The sequence below is a fragment of the Acipenser ruthenus genome, chromosome 6, assembly GCF_902713425.1.
Source record: "Acipenser ruthenus chromosome 6, fAciRut3.2 maternal haplotype, whole genome shotgun sequence".
In the NCBI taxonomy this organism is placed as follows: domain Eukaryota; kingdom Metazoa; phylum Chordata; class Actinopteri; order Acipenseriformes; family Acipenseridae; genus Acipenser; species Acipenser ruthenus.
The window spans coordinates 47,846,054-47,867,700 of NC_081194.1; the positions used below are offsets into that span (position 1 = coordinate 47,846,054).

General features: G+C 39.6%; 1 protein-coding gene across 1 annotated transcript in view; it reads left to right on the forward strand.

The window, feature by feature from the left end:
- The window catches only part of sptlc3 (serine palmitoyltransferase, long chain base subunit 3), a 72,028-nt gene extending 58,986 nt beyond the window's left edge, over nt 1–13,042 (forward strand). The window contains exons 10-12 of the mRNA XM_034017622.3: nt 6,658–6,793; nt 9,655–9,784; nt 9,898–13,042. Of these exons, the coding sequence (XP_033873513.3) occupies nt 6,658–6,793; nt 9,655–9,784; nt 9,898–10,008 (377 nt within the window). The 3' untranslated portion in view covers nt 10,009–13,042. The remainder of the gene's footprint in view (nt 1–6,657; nt 6,794–9,654; nt 9,785–9,897) is intronic.
- The last annotated feature ends 8,605 nt before the right edge of the window (nt 13,043–21,647 follow it).

Consider the following 21,647-nt stretch of genomic DNA (forward strand, 5'->3'; position numbering starts at 1 on the left):
GTTACTTGTAAGAACCCTAGTTTCTCCCTACCATGCCTCATGGAGATAATAAACCAATACAGTGAAGTTTCACGATATAAAGTAAATTGGTTAAAATCAGGAACTATCCCCCTGTCTAAAAATTGTTTTAGTACAGAGTACCAAAACTATCCCTTCAGATGGCCTGCACAAGGTATTAAAATTTAAAAAAATATTAAAGATACTGTCAAATTTAATATGACGCCACTAATTAATAGGAAGAGTGGTGCTTTGCCTGGGCCGAGCCAGAGCACTCCACCATGTGCGTCCTTGTTCACGGGCCCCTTCAGCCACCTGCGGCGAAGACTAAGAAGGGGAAGAACGGCCGTCCCTGGAAGAAGAGGAAGAAGCCAGTGCAAGCTCCAGCACCCATGAGGGGAGAGCCCGAGTGTCCAATACCCTCAAGAGAGATATGGGGCTGGCTGCTGAATCCTGAGGGGAACCGCAAGGAGGCCCTCCCTGTGGCGGTCGACCTGCTGTGGGCTAGAGATGGGGAGCAATGGGATGCCGGGGAGCAGCAACATCGCCCAGAGTCCCTCCTAGACATCACAGCCATGGTCCTCGACTATCTGGCTGCAAATATGGGAGGAGCCCCAACATCTCCAATCCCATTTGGAGGAGCCACACCTACTCCTGCTCCACAGGCAGTAGGCGTGTCCAACGCCAGAGCCCAGAGGAGAGCCGCACCAGTCCCCAGCGACCGAGGGAGAGATGCACCAGTCTCTAGTGTTAGAGGGAGACTACCCACTGCTCCCACCCCCTCTGCCAGGGGGAGACTACCTGCTGCTCCCGTCTCCACCACCAGGGGGAACCTGCTGCTCCCACCTCCACCGCCAGAGGGAGACCACCTGTTGCTCCTGCCTCACCACCAGAGGACCTGAAGCTACCTCCCGAGGGTCAGCCCCTGCCGTCACCTCCCGAGGGTCAGCTCCAACCGTCGCATCCCGAGGGTCAGCTCCTGTCGTCGCCTCCCGAGGGACCGCTCCTGCCCTGTCCTGCACCACCTAGGGCTGCCAAGTCTGCACCGCCTAGGGCTGCCAAGCCTGCAATGCCTGGGGATACCAAACCTGCAACGCCTAGGGCTGCCAAGCCTGCAACACCTAGGGCTGCCAAGCCTGTAACGCCTAGGGCTGCCAAGCCTGTAACGCCTAGGGCTGCCAAGCCTGCAATGCCTGGGGATGCCAAGCCTGCAATGCCTGGGGATACCAAGCTTGCAATGCCTGGGGATACCAAGCCTGCAATGCCTAGGGCTGCCAAGCCTGCAATGCCTGGGGATACCAAGCCTGCAACACCTAGGGCTGCCAAGCCTGTAACACCTAGGGCTGCCAAGCCTGCAATGCCTGGGGATGCCAAGCCTGCAATGCCTGGGGATGCAAAGCCTGCAACGCCTGGGGATACCAAGCCTGCAACGCCTAGGGCTGCCAAGCCTGCAATGCCTGGGGATGCCAAGCCTGCAATGCCTGGGGATACCAAGCCTGCAACGCCTGGGGATACCAAGCCTGCAACGCCTAGGGCTGCCAAGCCTGTAACGCCTAGGGCTGCCAAGCCTGCATCGCCTGGGGATACCAAGCCTGCAACGCCTAGGGCTGCCATGTCTGTAGTGCCCCGGGTTCCCTGTCCCGCACCAGTCGGGGATGCCTGTTTGTCACAGCCCGGGGATGCCTGTTTGTCACCGCCCAGGGGTCTTTCAGTGTTGGAGGAGCCAGCCTGGCTGCTATCAGCATTGCCACTGGCAGCACTTCCTCTGCCAGTATTGCCACTGTTGCTCCTGCCTCCAATTATATAAAAATAATAATAATAATTTTTAAATGTATGATACCATCCACTTAAAAGACTTATGTTTTTTTTTTAATACTGATAAAGGAAACATCTATGGTAAATATAAAAAATTATATGTTTTTGAAACCATATCAAGCACTTCACTTTTAATGGGGTTTTTCAGTTGATTTAGACAATATCAGATAAAAATAGCACAAATGTTAAACATATTTAAATATGTTTCTTTGTGTACCAAGGTAATGAAAACATCTAACATATGTGTAGTGAGTCTCATTGGTGTATCTCTGTATCAGTTGTAAAACGCAGGGAAAGGTATTTAGATATGTTACTGTTTAGATCACTGGATTAGACCCTTGTGTTCTTAAATTGTAAAATATCTTGTTCATTGTTCTTTCTATAAATTGGTGTACCATCACTGGGCTGTTTGAACTTGCTGTGTCTGTTTTATGGTATCTGGCACAGATGTTATTGTTATATTACTGCAGTTAAAAAGCTACTTGTGGCCTGAGCTGACACAAATTTAGATCCTAAAAAAAATGTTTTAATCCACTCCATGGCTTTGTTGTGTTGTTGCACATATGTGCTAAAATGAATACAATTGTTTTGGTCAAAAATATCATGAATATGTATTTCGGTAAATTACTTAAATCTGCCTGTAAACTAGTAACACAGCTTTCCATATCTCGCTTTATTGTGCCAGGCATACTGTATGCCAGGCTCAATTAGAATTTTATTGTAACCCATAAAGTAATATACCCTCACTAATCCATGCAGTGCTGAAACCTATTATTATTAAAATTCTAAGGAGTCTATTGATAAAGGGTTAACAGCTGTCGTAATTAGAAAACAGCAGTACATGATCGGATTTCAGCCATAGCTGCTTTAACAACCATTGCTATTCATAAGGGACAGCTGACATGTGTCGTTAAGCCCTAAGGACATTCTTTCCCGATGGAACTTTTTAAACAAATTGAGATAATGGTTAACAAATACCTCATTAGCATAAAGTTTTTCATCGGTTCTGAACGTCAACCTGCTAATCATAAATCTGAACGACAGCAAAATGCTGTCGAGAACTAGGTGTTATTGAAGGCTTGGTGCGGACCTCATTTAAAAATGTAAAGTGATCCCCATTGTCAAAACAAGTAATATGAACATTTAAAAAAGGTCCTCTTTATAATCACACTTATAATCGCACGTGTGATTTGTTTTATTTAGGCTATTTATTTTATTTTTGTCAGTTTTGCTTGCCATTTACTATGCGTGTGAGAGAGCCATTTACTATACCTTTATAATTTCAGTAACACTGAAGTGTGCTTTCCTCCTTTAGTGTTTGGCATGTGCTTTGTTTTTCTTTTATTTTTGACTACAAGTTTAAAGTTCCATATGGCTCCGTACTATCAAAGTTTGTCTTTTTCTTTTTTCGGGTGCCTAACTAAGGATAAAAGCTGGCTGCTCTACAGTGGGAGTCAAGCAGGAAATTGGAAATCTGTCTAAATGAGCTAAAGTGGTTATTAATTTTGCTTTTCCAAGCATTCTTTGATTGAAATGTGATCCTTACTTTTAAATTTGCTCATCACATTACATGAACGCTGATGAGCTACATAAAGTATTAAGTGCCAGATGTACAGTATTACTGTTGGGCATAGTTAAGGAGACTGGTCTCAAACGAGCGCAAGCCTCCCACTGACACCCACAATGGATAATGTTGCAAGAAACTAGTGTGTTCAAAACATTTTTGTTTTTCTCTTCCTGTGATTTTAAGGTAATATTTTCCAAACCGATTAAAGTTACCATTGTTAAAGGTGTGCAATATAACTGTCTTTCCTCTTTCATAATTTGCCATAAGTCTAATACAACTTTATACAGGAAATACGTATATATTCTACAAACTATTGTATATATGTACAGTACTGTGCAAAAGTTTTAGGCAGGTGTGAAAAAATGCTGTAAAGTAAGAATGCTTTCAAAAATAGACATGTTAATAGTTTATATTTATCAGTTAACAAAATGCAAAGTGAGTGAACAGAAGAAAAATCTACATCAAATCAATATTTGGTGTGACCACCCTTTGCCTTCAAAACAGCATCAATTCTTCTAGGTACACTTGCACACAGTTTTTGAAGGAACTCGGCAGGTAGGTTGGCCCAAACATCTTGGATAACTAACCACAGTTCTTCTGTGGATTTAGGCAGCCTCAGTTGCTTCTCTCTCTTCATGTAATCCCAGACAGACTCGATGATGTTGAGATCAGGGCTCTGTGGGGGCCATACCATCACTTCCAGGACTCCTTGTTCTTCTTTACGCTGAAGATAGTTCTTAATGACTTTCGCTGTATGTTTGGGGTCGTTGTCATGCTGCAGAATAAATTTGGGGCCAATCAGATGCCTCCCTGATGGTATTGCATGATGGATAAGTATCTGCCTGTACTTCTCAGCATTGAGGAGACCATTAATTCTGACCAAATCCCCAACTCCATTTGCAGAAATGCAGCCCCAAACTTGCAAGGAACCTCCACCATGCTTCACTGTTGCCTGCAGACACTCATTCGTGTACCGCTCTCCAGCCCTTCGGCGAACAAACTGCCTTCTGCTACAGCCAAATATTTCAAATTTTGACTCATCAGTCCAGAGCTCCTGCTGCCATTTTTCTGCACCCCAGTTCCTGTGTTTTCGTGCATAGTTAAGTCGCTTGGCCTTGTTTCCACGTCAGAGGTATGGCTTTTTGGCCGCAAGTCTTCCATGAAGGCCACTTCTGACCAGACTTCTCCAGACAGTAGATGGGTGTACCAGGGTCCCACTGTTTTCTGCCAATTCTGAGCTGATGGCATTGCTGGACATCTTCCGATTGCGAAGGGAAGTAAGCATGATGTGTCTTTCATCTGCTGAAGTAAGTTTCCTTGGCCGACCACTGCGTCTACGGTCCTCAACGTTGCCCGTTTCTTTGTGCTTCTTCAAAAGAGCTTGGACAGCACATCTGGAAACCCCTGTCTGCCTTGAAATTTCTGCCTGGGAGAGACCTTGCTGATGCAGTATAACTACCTTGTGTCTTGTTGCTGTGCTCAGTCTTTCCATGGTGTATGACTTTTGACAGTAAACTGTCTTCAGCAACCTCACCTTGTTAGCTGAGTTTGGCTGTTCCTCACCCAGTTTTATTCCTCCTACACAGCTGTTTCTGTTTCAGTTAATGATTGTGTTTCAACCTACATATTGAATTGATGATCATTAGCACCTGTTTGGTATAATTGTTTAATCATACACCTGACTATATGCCTACAAAATCCCTGACTTTGTGCAAGTGTACCTAGAAGAATTGATGCTGTTTTGAAGGCAAAGGGTGGTCACACCAAATATGGATTTGATTTAGATTTTACTTCTGTTCACTCACTTTGCATTTAGTTAATTGATAAATATAATCTATTAACATGTCTATTTTTGAAAGCATTCTTACTTTACAGCATTTTTTCACACCTGCCTAAAACTTTTGCACAGTACTGTATGTATACAAAATTATTTAAATTATGTGTTGCTGTAGACAGCACAAAAAGTTAATGCATGTAGTTATACTGCTCTTAAAATGTTCTTACTTCTGTGCTGTTAAAGATGTAATAGAAAAATACACATTGTAAAATGGAAGACAACTCAATTAAACTATATACAGATATCCTTGTACACAACCAGTCCACTGAAATGTTGTAAGTCAGTCCCCAGTTCTAAAAAGGTGGGGAACTGATGATGTCATAAAAAGGAGGCAGATTTCGTACTTGAACGACTATATGCCCATTCATAAATTGCTTGGTGACAGTCTCCCCTTTGCACAGATGATTTTATAAATATCAATATGGATGACTTTCGTTAGTTTTAAACAAAATGTGATTTAACTAGGAAAATCGGCAAGTACTTTTATGAATAGATCCCAAAATCAATAGCATACAACAGGATAATACTGTGTCTGATCTACATAAATGCTACTGAGATTTTCCTTAGTAATGTTAGAAGCTCATTTTAAAGAAATATTGGTTTTTAAATCAGCTTGAACTGATAATAACTTTGGAAAGCCGAGCTCACACTGCTTATTGTATGCTTGATTGAAGTGACTGCATTCAGCATCTTCTTTTTATTACATTTTCACACAAGCATTGCTACCTCTAATACCACAATGCAGGAGCCATTGCAGCCATGGATCAAGTCCAAACTTCAAATGGAAAGTGTAATAATGTGTTACTTTATAAAGCCATGCTTTGGAGGGAAAGGGATTTGGTGCTTTCCCAAGATGAGAGAATGATGGCATTGTGAGCTGGAAATCATTGCTGTAGCACAGGCATGTTGAAGCAGGAATAGGATAACTGCTGGGCAGTTCCAAAACCTGTCTGATCCCCCACTCCTCTCAATCTAACCATCATCAGTGTTGTTCTAGGCTTCTTCTAAACTGGTTACCATAGGAATATCTTAAAACATTGAACAAAGCTTGACTTGGCCTAATGTGCACTTCTATTATTTTGTTAAGCTGTGCTGCTTATGTTACAGTGAGTACGAGAGACGGGGTGGCCAAGAATTTGTAATCTAGTCTGTATTTTTAGTCTGATTTATTTAATGGAGAAAAATATGTGTTCAGTTTATAACAAAAGCAAGAAAACAAAAAAAAAACTTTTTTGATTAAAGGCTGGAGTAAACTGCTGTGAATAGTGTCCCAATACTGAAGTCAACAAGAGTGTAGTCTATATAAAATGTACATGAAGGTAGTTCTCAGTTATATCTTTAACTGGATTTCTTTCAAATGTCAAAGGTTTTCTTTCATCCACATCGTCAATGTTAGCCACACCATGGGTTCTGTTTTTAATTCAAGACTTATCTTTTCCAGGTATCCAGAGAGTGCGCCAGCTAGCAGAAAATATAAGGTACTTCAGACAGAGGCTTCAGGAGATGGGCTTCATCATATATGGGAATGAAGACTCTCCTGTGGTTCCACTGCTGCTCTACATGCCTGGGAAAGTAGGGTAGGTGTTTAACTTTCCCTTCAGGGATTAATGATGCTGGTGTAACTGGCCTCTAGAATTGAAGATCAGAGGGAATGCATTATCTCAATATAGTGTGTTTTGGAGGGAAGTCCATTAAAAGACATGATATTGAATAATCAGTAGCATGTTTTTGTGAATTTTAGTCAATGCATTTATTGGCATTCTATTCACTTATGAATACGACCCTAAGAAATAGAGTGGACCGTCCAGTTATTATTGTGGTTGACTATGGGGGAAAGCGTATCTTAATGGAAAACAGGTATTGTAATAGTATTAAACCTGTTTTACTGTGAAAAAATACTTTTAAACAGCACGTCTATATAAACTGCGCGTGTGAATAAATGGACCGCAAAGGGTTAATCTAGTTGATAGTGCAACATGCCATGGACATCGAACGTTGCTTTGCTGTGAGTTGCCAAAGACGTTGTTCACACTAGTACTAGCTACTGGTACTATATTGTTTGATAAGTATATTCTATTTATCTCAGCAGTGGCAGATCTAAATACTGCCTCTAGTTTAAATATTCAAAATAGTACAAAACCTGTCATTTCTACTTTCTTAAAGACAAAAACACACACACACACACACTTTGTGAGATGATTTTAATGATTTAAACAATGATTTAGATCTGCCACGTTTAAGATCAATTAAATATACCCCAATGTCATTATTTTTTACTAAAAAAGGGTTATAATTTGGTAGCACAAGAAGCAGCAATAATAGACAGTGGGTGCTTGCACATGTGGAATGGGAATGTGCCTGAAGGTAACTCCTGATGACTTCTTCTGACCAAAGCATGACCTTTGTACTTAACACTCAAATGGAAATGATGGACTGCTATGTTCTGGCGCCATAAATGGGCATATCTGGAGAGAAAAACAGAGAAGTTGTTGTAATATCCCAGGGTAAACTGCCTATAGTAGAAATCTGTCAAACGGTGCTGGCAGCACTTTCCTTCACCTCCCTATCCTGAACTCCCTTTGCCATACAGTTATGGGTCTCTCAAACCAAATTGGGTGGTAATTGTATGTTGTGGGCTAATATCCTCTGGGGACTAGGTTAAGATCCCCAAACTCATTTCTCCTGTGCCACCTAGACCCTGCAATTAATAATCTTCATGTGTCTTGGCAGCAATCCTCACAAAAAGTGTTCTTTGTCATCAAAGCACCAGGACTCTTCATTTTATGTGCATGCATGTTCAGATGTCGACCCCCAGATAAAATTGGTTATTTCACCACCTCAAAGACTTTTAAGTTAGGCAAAAGTAACAGCAGCTGCAGGATTTTAAGATTGCAGTACGCATTGTTTGCTGTTGTTTTCTTCTTTCAAAACTGGAAGCTTCTACTTTTTCTCATCCACTCTCTCTCAGCGGTATGTTTTAAATATCGTTATGCAGCTGTTGTGTTAGAATGGATTAAACTGTTTTTAATATAAACTTCAGAATGCTGGAATGGGTACAAAACAGTATGACCAAAGCCCTATGTCTTTAAATAATTTTAAAGCAGCTGCCGAATACAGTAGCTCTTTTTGCCCTTGTTGTGTAGCAAAATGTTTCATTGACTTTTGAGTAGCAGCACATTTTGAACATTTTTTTTTTTCCTCTCATTTTGGATTCTAATGATACTGTATATACTAAAAATGTAAGACAAACTTAATTGGAAACTATATAAGCAACACTTGGTTTGAACCTTTATTTGTGAACTATGTGTTGTAGTCTATTTTAATACCTTCAGCGTATTAAGATTTAAGATCTGTTTCCATTACGTACACTGTTACTTTTGAACCTGCATATCATCATTAATCTGCACAAAACGTGGTACAGTAGAGGCATGAGACAAAAGAGGCCTGTCTTTTGAATGATTAGCAATAGACCATTTTAATGTTTTGATTAAATAAGACAGTTGCAATGGCCCACAAAAAACAAATGTAGTCTTTGGCAGCTATAAACAGCATTAGGCCCTTGCAGCTTAGTTTAGCCAACTATACCAATTTAAACTGTAATATTAATTAAAAAAAAACGCAAGCTGGGAAGTTACCATGGAATTAAACTAGGATACTTTACTGTGGCTTTCTGACATCATTACATTTGTACACCACCAACTGTTTTAACACCCACATCTTCTGCCTACAGACAAACAAATGAAAGGAAGGGTCAACAAGTGGCAGCTTGTGTTTAGATTTCAGTTAGCGATGTGGGAGTGCTTTATTAGTTGACGCTACACATGTATAACTGTGACCCACTGATACTTAATTCTTACTTGTCAGACTGACAGGTTGTTGGTTAGTGATTAGTGACTAAGGACACCCAGGTAAAGTTATCCTGTGCTATTTTCAATATTTATTTGTTTGTCTGTTATAAATGTTTTCTTGGAAAGAATCTTTGAGAGTAAAGTCTGCTTTCCAGGGCTGTCCTGGAAAAAAGGAAATATAAAAATGTTAAAAATCACAGGAAAAAGAACCCCAACAGAATCTTATACTTGCATTCAGTACACTGCATATAGGCCGGGGCTCTGTTATTCGTAATACAGCCAAAATGTTTTTTTTTTTTTTTTAAATGTGTCTCCCAGGCATAGTGCTAATGCAGCACCAATATAGAAACACAGTAAGTCTTGGTGATCTGCCTGATATCAGAATAAGAAATTGCTGTTGACAGTCCAAGTGACCACATAACAGTTCTATACCCCAGTCCTTGCTTTTGTATATGAGCCACTTTGGTCTGGAAGTCAAACTAAAGTATTAAACCAGGGGACCTGCCTTACTTTGTGACATGGAAGTTTTGTTCAGTCTTCCATTTCTACAATTGTGACCAATCATATGTTTTATTTTGGATTCCTTTCAGGGCCTTTGCAAGGGAGATGTTGAAGAAGAACATTGGGGTGGTGGTGGTGGGGTTCCCAGCCACTCCCATAACAGAGTCCAGGGCTCGATTCTGTTTGTCTGCTGCTCATACCCGCGGGATGCTGGACAAGGTGAGTTTAACAAACCAGCATACTAAGTTTTAATTGCTGTTGGCAGTCAAGCTTGATTATAAACATGTAACATTTTCTTAGAATCTACTAATATAGTCCCCCCTTGTTTGCAGGTTTTAAACACTCTGGATGATCTGGGTGATTACCTATCGCTGAAGTATTCCCGCCATAGCAGGTCAACCCAGGACAGAACTCTAAGACAAAACTCAGTGATTAATCATTAAACGACGCCATTTTTTTTGGAGCACAGGGAAAAACTAAGACTGAAGGAATTTGAATATGGTTTTCTTCCTGCTTTTGGGAATTTGTATATTTTTTTATCAACTCATCTCTTGAATGGAATAAGGCTGCAACACAACATTATACTGTATATGTGTCATAAATGGATATGCTGCACAGAAATATCCATATGGAATTTTGGAGTTCTGTAAAAACATCTATGTTGTGTGGCTCTTTCAGGAAAGAGGAATAAAATATAAGCCTGGGATGGGCCCTTTTTAGGCTGTACACATAAAAACAAGACGTGCTTAATCGTCAGAAACTGCACAGAACAAATATTTTTATGACTTGAAACACTGCAGGTTTATGGTTTGTTTTTGACATATTTTAATAATTTTGTTAAAATGTAGATGTATATCTATGCTCAAAGACAATTTGATATGTCTCTGAGGTTTGTGCCTTTATGATAAATGTGCCTTTTTTGAAAAATGAAAGGTAAAATTAAGAATTTAGAGGCTAGAATATAAATGGGTAAGCCTTTGCTAACAAAACGTTCACTCATGAGTTAAAGATTGTTTACTCACCTTCCACTGTGATTATCTTTTTTTGTGAGTAAAGCTTAAACTAGTGGTTTAAAAACACTATACCATTAAATAAACAAAGATTATGTTCTGTTCTGGAAGTACTTATTGTATTACTTGTATTGTAACACTTGAAATGTTTTTGCTTGCGATTGTAAGTCGCCCTGGATAAGGGCGTCTGCTAAGAAATAAATAATAATAATAATAATAATAATAATAATAATAATAATAATAAATAATGGTTCAGTTTGTTATCTTATGTGTGTTCTGAGAAACTTGAGATGCTCTAGAACAGGTTTCAATGTTGTATGTGCTGTGCATACCTAATTTACATTAAGTTGCATTTGGCTTTCCCTGCAGAAATGTATAATTGGCTATGTTTACAATGACTTATGGCACCCAGAATGGAACATTCGTTTTCTATAATTTTTATGTCATCGTACTACAGTTTTTTAAATTTTAGAAATGGAATGGCTGGAGGGGTTAGTCCAGTGCCAATTTGGTACAACTAACATTGTTCAATAAAAAATTTGTCTAATTCAAGAGATAAAGTAAGGATAACTGAAGTCTCAGCAACAAGTTCAGCTCTCTGTTTAGATCAATCAATAAACCCTTAGCTTACGATCTTAAGGTCATTGACTCAGATCCTGCTGTTGAAAAAATTTAATACAAAATAGTTAACTTACAGTGCCGTGAAAAAGTATTTGCCCCCTGTCTGATTTTCTGCATTTTTGCACATTTTTCACATTGTATTTGGTCAGATTTGTTTGTGGGTTGTAGTAGTATATAGAGAGAGTCTGAGAGAAAAAAAGTTATTCTTTCATTTGTCACTGAGTTGAAGCAGTTCTGCATGGAGGAGTGGGCCAAAATTCCTCCACGGCGCTGTGAGAGACTAATCAATAACTACAGGAAGCGTTTGGTTGTTATTGCTGCTAAAGGTGGCGTAACCAGTTATTGAGTCTCAGGGGGCGATTACTTTTTCACACGGGGGCATTGGGTGTTGAATAACTTTCTTTAATAAATAAATGAAATATGTATCAATTTTTTGTGTTATTTGTTCACTCAGGGTCCCTTTTATCTAATATTAGGTTTTGGCTGAAGATCTGATAACATTCAGTGTCAAAAATATGCAAAAATGCTGAAAATCAGACAGGGGGCAAACACTTTTTCATGGCACTGTATAATAATAGTTATAGCCTCCCCTTGTAAATTAATTAATTTAAAGTGAAGAATCGTACACATTTTGTCAGACACATTTTTGTTTTTTTTAATGAAGTTCATGCTACAGTGTAGCAATTCTGATAGTCGCAATTCTGAATAACCAAAACAGAAAGCACATATTATGTTACGTAGAAAATAAACATAATTTAATTAGTAGTAGCGGTAACATGCTGGCACAACTTTAACACATTAAGGAATCCCTTTTGTTCTATGAGGGAATATTAATGGAAATATTTAATCATCCTCAGTGATGATTAAAAAAAAAACCCAGATAATCAGTAGAATGATCCAGTTTCATCAGTTGTAAACCCAGTTGGTCACGATTAGGTAAGTAAAATTGGAACCCTTCATACAAGTCGTTGTAAACACCCTTTTTAATGCAATGCACATTTAATAATTGGTCTGTTCTTGTGATATAAAAAAGGAAAGGGTCAAAATAAAAAAGGACAGTCAAGAGATTTTCTTTTCAGGAATAATAGCACGCCAGTCATAGTGCACTATTTTCATTGTACATGTAGTCACTGAGTGTCAATATTGAGCATGTTAACTTTGTTTAAACAGCATGTGATGTGTTCTAAATTGTCACAACTTCCTATATTACCCAGATGGGGTGCTGTGCATACAGGCTTTACATAAAGTTGCATCTGCACTATATAAAAGGATATAGAAGCATCCCAGTGCCAATTAAACATTATGGGCAGGATTTTTAAAAAACAGTGTTATTGTATCATACTTGTGGTATATTAACAAGAGCTTTAGTAGCAAGTGATTTTCAAACGAAACTTGTTAATTAAATCAATCCATTAATGCTTTGAAATTGAGTCGATGAGGTCATTTATGACCGCATTTCTCATTAAAAAGCTTAATTGTTGCAGGTCACGTACATCACTTCCTGTCTCAGGAGATCAAGAAAAATAAATGGAAGCTTAATTCTCTGTTATGGAAACTACTAGTGTCCAGCGAGACGGCTGTCTCACCTGCGAGCAGCAGCCAAATGGAAATTACATCAGAAATAATGTGAATATCTATTTTGTGTATAATTTGTGAACTTCTTTAAAATTGTGCATTTTGTCATGCAGAATGTACATTTATTTTGATAACTTCACATATACAGTGCTGATTTGTTTTTTGGATGGGGCAGAGGTAAGCTGTATTGGTTGACATTTATTTTGTCTACTTTTGCATGTATTTTATTATGTACGATTGTAGGCTATAAATAAATACGTTTGAAGCATCATTTGTGTTTGTAGTTGTTAGTTATTTTTTTGGGTGACACAGTATAGATTACCTTCATTGTAAATAAAAAAACTGATTTGGTATCATTTAATAACGCTAATAATAATAAGTGAATCATGATTATAACAGCAGTTTTAAAGTATTCTGTAAATATTTTGTCTAATAGTTAAAAAGTACAACATGTTGTTTTCAAATAAATATCAGCACGGGCATTGTTTACAAACCAATGGAATACTCTGTGTGTGTGTGGGGGGGGGGGGGGGGGCATGTATTACTATCAATGTGCAGACAAAATTTGATAAAATGTCCCCACAAAGACAGTAACTCCTGAAAAAACAATGTTGTGGGGACGTCCCCACCTTGTAAAACACCTTTTTAAGAACTAAATATGCCTTCAAAAACTAAAATAAAAGTGCCAAAATATTTAAGTTTGTTGTCGACTTTCACCCTGTGTGGAGTTTTGTTTGACTGGAGTTAGAAATAGTCAATAAAAATATAGTGAGAGTCCCCACAAATAAAGGAATTCAAACGTGTGTGTGCAGGGCAGGGGGGTTGTTTGGGTGGTAGGGGGCAGGTTACAACGTGCTCACCAACATACACGTCAAATCAGATGAAATGATAAGATATGCATCACACTCGTTTAACCGTCACTGAAGTCAAATTTTTATAGGGTTGGATGTGCGAGTGCTGACTGTATTCCTTTTATGCCATTAACACATGAATGTTTTTCTTCCCACTGCAAACCAAAGGAGTGCTGATTGTAGTAGAGTTGTTTGTTGTTTTAGCTGGTGGTTTGGATGTATATTTCTGTTATTTGTTTTTTCAGATATGGAATCTGATATTTTGAGATTGTGTAGATGCTTGGGTCTTAATTCAGTGCAATGTGTTCACGCAGACATGCACGCTTATGTCTTTATTAATATAGTTAAGGAGATTGAAGATGAGTTGCTCCTGTTTAGCCAAGCACATTGTCAACAGAGCCTACAGTAAACAAATGTACAGTAGAATAATAACCATAGTAAATAAATAAAGCAAATACTGTGTGTGTATATACATCATTATGTCATCATATGTATAGTTGCTATTTCAAAGAGCATTTGATTACATTTCTGTTATGGAGAGCTGTAATTGTATATAAATAAATACATAAATGTATGCTGTTTTTACATTTAGTTGTATATTTGCAGATCTAGCATGTATTGATATTTGTTTATGTATTAGAAATTTTGAAAAATAAATAAATAGATAATATGTATGTGATGGCTAATATAATGTGATGACATACTGATAGAATTATTTTCCTTCAGTCTCGTCAGTCAGCTGGTCAGGGTAACTTTCTTCTTCAAACCCGATGTCCACAACACGCCAGTGCAAAAGTGCATCCTGTGAGATAGTGCACCCCTTACATAATAAATACATTTTTCCTTTGTGTTTTGTAATTTTTGCTACTTACTAGTTATATACAACACTACACTTAATAAAACATTGAATACAACATCTAGTTTTTTATATACTTATCATCAATTTTGTAATACAAGTAAAACATGTGAATAAACACACCTATAGCAAAAGTACAGCTGTGGGAAAAGCTTGCAAAGAGGAAAATGTACAATATGTGCTTGTTTCTTCTAGTTTTAAAATGTTAAACTCCCATCGTCTCCCCTTACATCGCATGATGTGCACATGCTAAAGGCACACTGCTGTGCTGAAGGGGTGCACTATCCCACGGGAGGGTTGTACTAAAAGGAGGATTGGGAAGATGATTGCCTGCAATACATCCTCCATACACTAGATGGCAATGCCTAGTTTCTGTTTTATGCTAAAGAACACTACAGCTACTGAAAACAGTGTTTTCTAGCTATTTTTACTAGGAACATGGGTATAAGATTTTTGTTTTTAATTTCATTTTTTATTATGTTTTGATTTTATGTGGGAATTTGCCAGCTTGTTTGCTGGGAAGATGGGTATTATAAATTGTTTTATGAGGCAAACTGGGGGGAAAAAAAAAAATTTGTGAGAAGATGGCTATTACAAAAGTTTTTATCAGGGAAGATTGCTAAGAAACACTGTCAGTTACTCATATCACTCTTTTCTAGCAGTTCTTAGGGGGAAGATGGCTATTACAGGTGCATGTACCAGCTACCATAGGGACACGCAGTCTGCATTCTCAACTATTAAAACTCACCTCTTCAACCTAATCTGAACAGAGACACAAGTGCCACTAAAGTGCAGCATATGCAGAATTCAGCAACAATAAGGTGCTGCACCTGATCTTTCTGCAAATTATGACCATAAGGTTGTCTGGGCAATATGGTGAGTATTGTACAAAGTATCACCTTCCAAAATATCACAGTGCAGAAAATCACATTAAGAGCACATAGTAAGTACGATAAATGGATAAGAACAATTTCAAATAAGAGCAGTTACCAAAAACTTGAATATGGATATCTAAGATGAAAAAATCAAATACAAGATACAGTGAATAGTTATAATTAAGAGCAGTAGTAGAATACGGCAAGGTATGGAGCAGTTCAGTGCAAGTACAAGCTGATGCAAGTACTGGTACAATTCGGTGCCTTATAGTCCAGAACAGTCGAGAGTTGTAAGGTTTACAGATGCTGTCGGAACAGGTGTGTCTTGAGGAGGCGCCGGAAGGTGGTCAGGGTCTGAGCAGTCCTGATATCCGTGGGTAGGTTGTTCCACCACTAAAGGGCAAGGGAGGAGAAGGAGCGGGCTCTGGAATTGGAGGACGGGAGGGGAGTACAGCTAATCTGCCGGTGGCGGAAGAGCAGAGGGGGCAAGAGGGGGTTTAGGGAGAAATAATAGTCTGGAGATAGGAGGGAGCAGAAAAGTCGAGACAGCGCTAGGCGAGTACAAGAGTTTTGAATTGAATGTGAGCAGCGATAGGGAGTCAGTGGAGAGAACGGAGCAGGGTTGTAGTGTGGGTGAAACGAGGAAGGGAAAAGACAAGGCAGGCAGCAGTTTTGGCTGAGCTGGAGTGGATGAATAGCAGAGGCAGGCAGGCCTCCCAGGAGGGAGTTGCAGTAATCAAGGCAGGACAGTACCAGGGCCTGAACTGTGTGGAGTAGTCTGTGAGGAAGCGGCAAATTCTGCATATGTTGCTGAGGAACAAGCGACAGGAGCACACCAGAGTAGAGATGTGCTGAGAGTAGGAGAGGGAGGGGTCGAGGGTGACAAAGACGTTATTGGTGGATTCAAGAGGAATAGAGATAGAAAGATCAGCAGTGCGGGAGGAAGATGGGGGAAGAAAAGGAGATCTTATTTGGAGAGGTTGAGTTTAAGATAATGCAAGTGCATCCAGGAGGAGATGGCCAAGAGCCAGGTAGAGATATGGGAGGAAATGTCGGAGTCAGAGGGGGAAAAAGAGAGGGTGATCTGGGCATCATCAGCATATAAATGATACAAGAAGCCATGGGAGGAGATGTGGGGACACAGAGCGGGTGTAGAGAGACAACAGGAGGGGTGAACCTTGGGGGACACCTGTTGAAAGAGAGCAAGGGGCAGTGTAAGCCACACCAGGACACCCTGTACTTGTGATCGGAGAGATAGGAGGAGAACCAGGCAAGAGCAGTGTTGGAGATTCCCAGGTCAGTGAGGGAGGAAAGGAGAATAGAGTGGTCACCTGTGTCAAAAGCAGCAGAGAAGTCAAGGAGAATTAAGACAGATGAGAGGGAGGCAGCACTGGCAGAGAGTAGAGAGTTAGTGACGGAGAGAAGAGCAGTTTCAGTGGCGTGTGCCTGGCGAAAACCAGATTGGAGGGGGTCGAGCAGAGATCGTGTTGACAAGAAAGCAGAGCTGTTGATGTACCGCTTGCTCAAGGGTTTTAGAGAGGAAAGGGAGAAGGGAGACAGGATGGTAGTTCTGGAGGGATCAAGGGAGGGTTTTTTTTTTAAGATGGGGGTGATGCAAACATGTTTGAAGGCAGAGGGGAAACAGCCAGAGAGCAGAGAGGTGTTGAGAAGAGAGGAAATGAAAGGGAACAGAGCAGGGACAGCAGCCTGGTGAGTGGGAAGGGAGTCCAGAGCACACATGGTGGGTTTATGGCTCTGGAGCAAGGAGCAAAGAGGGGTGAGAAAGAGAAGAATGATGGGGATGAGTGAGCAGAGGACAGGGGGTGGGTGGAGAAAGAGGTGAGGTGTTGAAGCGTTTGTGGATGTTGGTGATTTTGGAGAAGAAGGAGACAAAGTCATCAGCTGAGATAGAGAAGGGTGGAAGGGGGGATGGCTAAGGGGGGAGGAGAAGGTAGAGAAACATTTACAGGGATTGTTAGTAGAAGACTGAATGATAGAGTGGAAGTAGGAGCATATAAGTAGGTGAGTTCAACAGCATGAAACTCAAAGGTGCTAACAGAGAGACAGGAGAGAGCAGGGGGACAGAAAAGAGCAGTGAGGGAGAGAGCAGTCCTGTTCCAGAGGAAGGGGGAGAGGGAGGGAGATCAGGTTAGAGGAGTTAGATTTGTAGCGGGAGGAGAGGATTACAGGGATATTAAAGTTAGTCATGGTCGGGAGAGTAGAGGAGAGGGAGTGTAAATGGTTATGGGAGAGGGTGGTGTTGAGAGGGAGGTGAAAACAAACAGATATGACTTGAGAGAGCTAAATAACTAGAAAGTATATGTTTGGCATCTTCCTCAACAAAACATTTTATAAGAGCCATCGTCCAACTAAAAACAGCTAGAAAGCAGAGATATGAGTAACTTGACAGTGTTTCTTGGCCATCTTCCCTAATAAAAACTTTTGTTATACATCTTCCCAGTAAGAATTGCTAGAAGACAGTGATATGAATAACTAGATAGGGTTTCTTGGCCATGTTCCCTAATAAAAACATCAATAATAGCCACCTTCCCAGTAAAAATAGATAGAAAACAGTGATGTGTGTGATTTGCTATATTACTTAAATATATTTTAATATCCATCATATCAGTAAGAACTGGCAGAAAATAGCCTGTTGTGTTTTTTGCCATTTTCCCACTGCAGACTGTATTAATAACAGTATTTCTCCTGAAAATGTATATTCAACTGCGTATTTCACAATTACAGATCGATTAAAAGAGGTGTCTACCAAAACACAGTAACATACTACAGTAAATAAAGTGTAGACATTATTGTAGTGGCCTCTAGTGTCTGTCAGCGTAATTGCAGGCAATCATCCCAGTCATCCAATCATCCCGATCTTCCTTTTAGTATGACCCCTCCAGGGCTGACAGATTTGTAGGGGGAAATCAAAGCCATTGGGGGAAAAATAGGGGGAAATGTTGCGTGGGGGGAAATATTTTTCAAATAGGGGGCTTCAGCTAAAAATGGGGGATTGTATGTCCTCTGTGGTGAGCTCCTTAGTACTTTCCTATAGTGCTCATGATCTTTTAAAAATATGAACCCTGCCTTCTGACAGTGATGGCCTCCTGTAATAATCAATAATACATGGCTTTTACCATAAGTCCCGCCTTACACTTGACTCCTCCCCCATCCACACACGCACACTCCTCCACTGCATTGAATATAGTAGATAGGTAACATGTACATTTTGTATGGCTCTTGATTTACAGAAAATATTTTCAGAGAAATGATGTACTACGTTATGTAGAATTTCCAGTTAAAACACTGGGAAGCCTCCTGGGTGTTAAATATGGCTTGCAGTGGAGGGGACAAGATTGCAGGAGCTTTCTGCCAACCACATATATACTCCAGAAATTCACAATTTACAGCATTTCTAGCAGCAAGGACTGCCTTGAAAACCTTCTTAGTGATGCTTAATATTTTAATTAATTACAGCAATACCTGAATTATTTTTGAATCCTAGGATGACAGATACTATCTATGCATCTCCCCCTTTCCAATATGGGTATTGTGCAAATGGGAAGAAATGTCTGAAAATGGGGGGAAATTGGTTCACCAATAGGGGGATATTATGAGTAGCATCTGGCAACCTGGACCCCTCACGGGATGCACTTTCGCATGCTACACCGGGTCGGTGAAGACACAGGGTGATTACCCAATATGTCATTCATAAGGTTGAAGTAATGAAAATGTGATAGATTCGCCCCACTTCTGTTTTTTTGTTGTTTTTTGCTTTCTGCTTTATAGTACTGTGCTTTTAAAACTTTACATCAATGACGAACTTGATCCACTGTTCTCACAAATCCCCCTTCATGATTTTTCTCACCATCCTTTTAAACACTTCTGCACATTTCTGTTTCTTAATAAACGTGATGTCTCCTCGTCAGACCAAAAGTAGCTGTTTTCTCACACGTGCCATCATGTTTACTGCTGTGAGTAATTGTTATTGCACGTGTCTGTTGTGGGTTACGAGTCATAGTCGGAACATGCTGTTTACATGGCTTTATATTTCACTAGTATTCCGCATACTAGTGGAATATTCCACCTCCAATATTCCGAATATGCAGAGGTGGAATATTCCTCTTCATATTCCAAATATGCTGTTTACATGGCGGAATATACAGTATATTCAGATTATTCAGTATTCCAAATACTAGTGGAATATTACTGGCCATGTAAACACACTTGTCTAGATTTAGCATCAGTAGTAGTCAGACTGCAGTCTATGTAACCCTGTACAGTATATTATGACTCATTCTGCAGGAAGGATAAAGGGAGCTTATATTGATTTAAAAATTAAGATGATGACATTGTAGTTATTTGTTGCCTGAATTGTTTTACATACCCCTCCAACAAAATTCAATAAAGAATAAGAGTCTATAAGATGGTACTTTTGTTAATTTTAAGGTTAATTTTCATCAATCTTTTAATGCGAGTGACATCTTCACAACTTAATTATTCATATTTTTTTGGTGTGACATCACTGAGACGGGCATTTAATTTTCAAAGGGTGGAGACATTTTCAGCAAGCACGCAGAAACAAAACATGACACAAGAACTTGTTTATAATTAGTTAGAATATGTACTGTGTCTCATGTGTTTTAATATGTGACGCCACATTATTTTTTATGTGCACTAAGTATGAATGGAATACATATGAATGCGCTATGAAGCCAGCGCATGCCTTTTAAGCTAGTGTGAGAAGGTCAATCTGATCGAATATGAAAGACTTAGGCCCTAAAGTCCACACTAAAGTACCTTTTCATTGTTTAGTTGGGCTTAACACTATTAAAGTCAGCTTACAGTTCCTAGCAGCGCAATGGATTGTGGGACATAGTATGACATTATCCTACAAATATGGAACCCATGCCGACAGAGACATAACACTTCTTAGCATGAATGTAATGGCTTTGTTTCTTAAAAACACAATGTACGTCTGATCATAATGTGTGCATTTCATTTTTAACTCTGAAGTTCTCCTTGACCGATTTCATCGCCCCAGATATCAATGTGTCTTGATTTCTGCATCTGATCACTTCGCTCCATGATCCACCATTTTACAACAAGCCTCAGAAATTGTATATGGTACAACAGTATTGATAGTCGTTCTCAATTCCTTCAGGCGCCTGTTCTGAGTACTGTATTACAGTCCCTGCACCAAAACATGTCAGAAAGTATTTTGGGATATTGGAGGATACACAAAAAATTTAGTTTGGTATTAAAGCGCCCACACTTCTGACAAACCACACTACCTGATGCGATCTAAGGCCCTGTCCACACGATTTATGCCTTTAAATCGTATTAGTTGCCTTTAAACTTGCTTAAAAGTGCTAATGTCACCTGATTAAAAATAAAACCTGAAAATGTTTTTACGCATTTACTTTTTTTATTTCTTTTTAGCAATATGCATCTTTAATATGAAACATAACACATTATTTTAAAATAAAATACAGTGCATGGTGGGGTATTAATTTCCACTGTTAATTGCACTGCTAGGAACTCTAACCAAACTATTCTAATAGTGTGTGGACGCATTAAGCCCGACTAACATACATGCCAACAGTCTTATATGGTCAGGACAGTCCCGATTTCCTAGCAAATGTTCCACGTCTTGATGCACAGGAACAAAGTCTCGATATTTACCCATAGGAAAAAAAATCAATTATTCTGCACAGTAGAGTTAGTGAAAACCACACGCTGTGCTCTTCATGCGGCTGACACATCTGCTGATCACTAACTTATACAAACGTAAGAATGCTTCATTATGTCTATTTTTACTGTCATGGTGGTCGCATTGTGTTGAGTTGGGCGGGATACATCTATTATAATAATGAGTGTTTTTTTGTGTATGACTCCTCCCATGTGTATGATGTGTATTTTTGCTTTTTGTACCAAGTTTAGACCGTAATAACTTGCGTGGGAGGACTCCAAAAAATTACCAAAGAGATTGTGAAAAAACACAGTGAAAGCACACAAATGCTAGGGACTGCGTTATTGCAAAGTGTACACCAACCAAGACACCGATAGCCAGAGCAATGGTTCATGCTGCTGAATTGAATGCAGAAAAAACATACAGGGAATTCAAAATGAAATTCAATGCAGCTTATATGATAGCAGTAGAAGAACTGCCATTCACTAAATGTCACTCTCAGATTGTGCTAATCAGGAGGAATGGTTTGGAAGTATCTAAAACATGACAATGATACAGAATGTGCTGAGTTAATTGCGGTCATTGCTTATTAAATAGAAAGG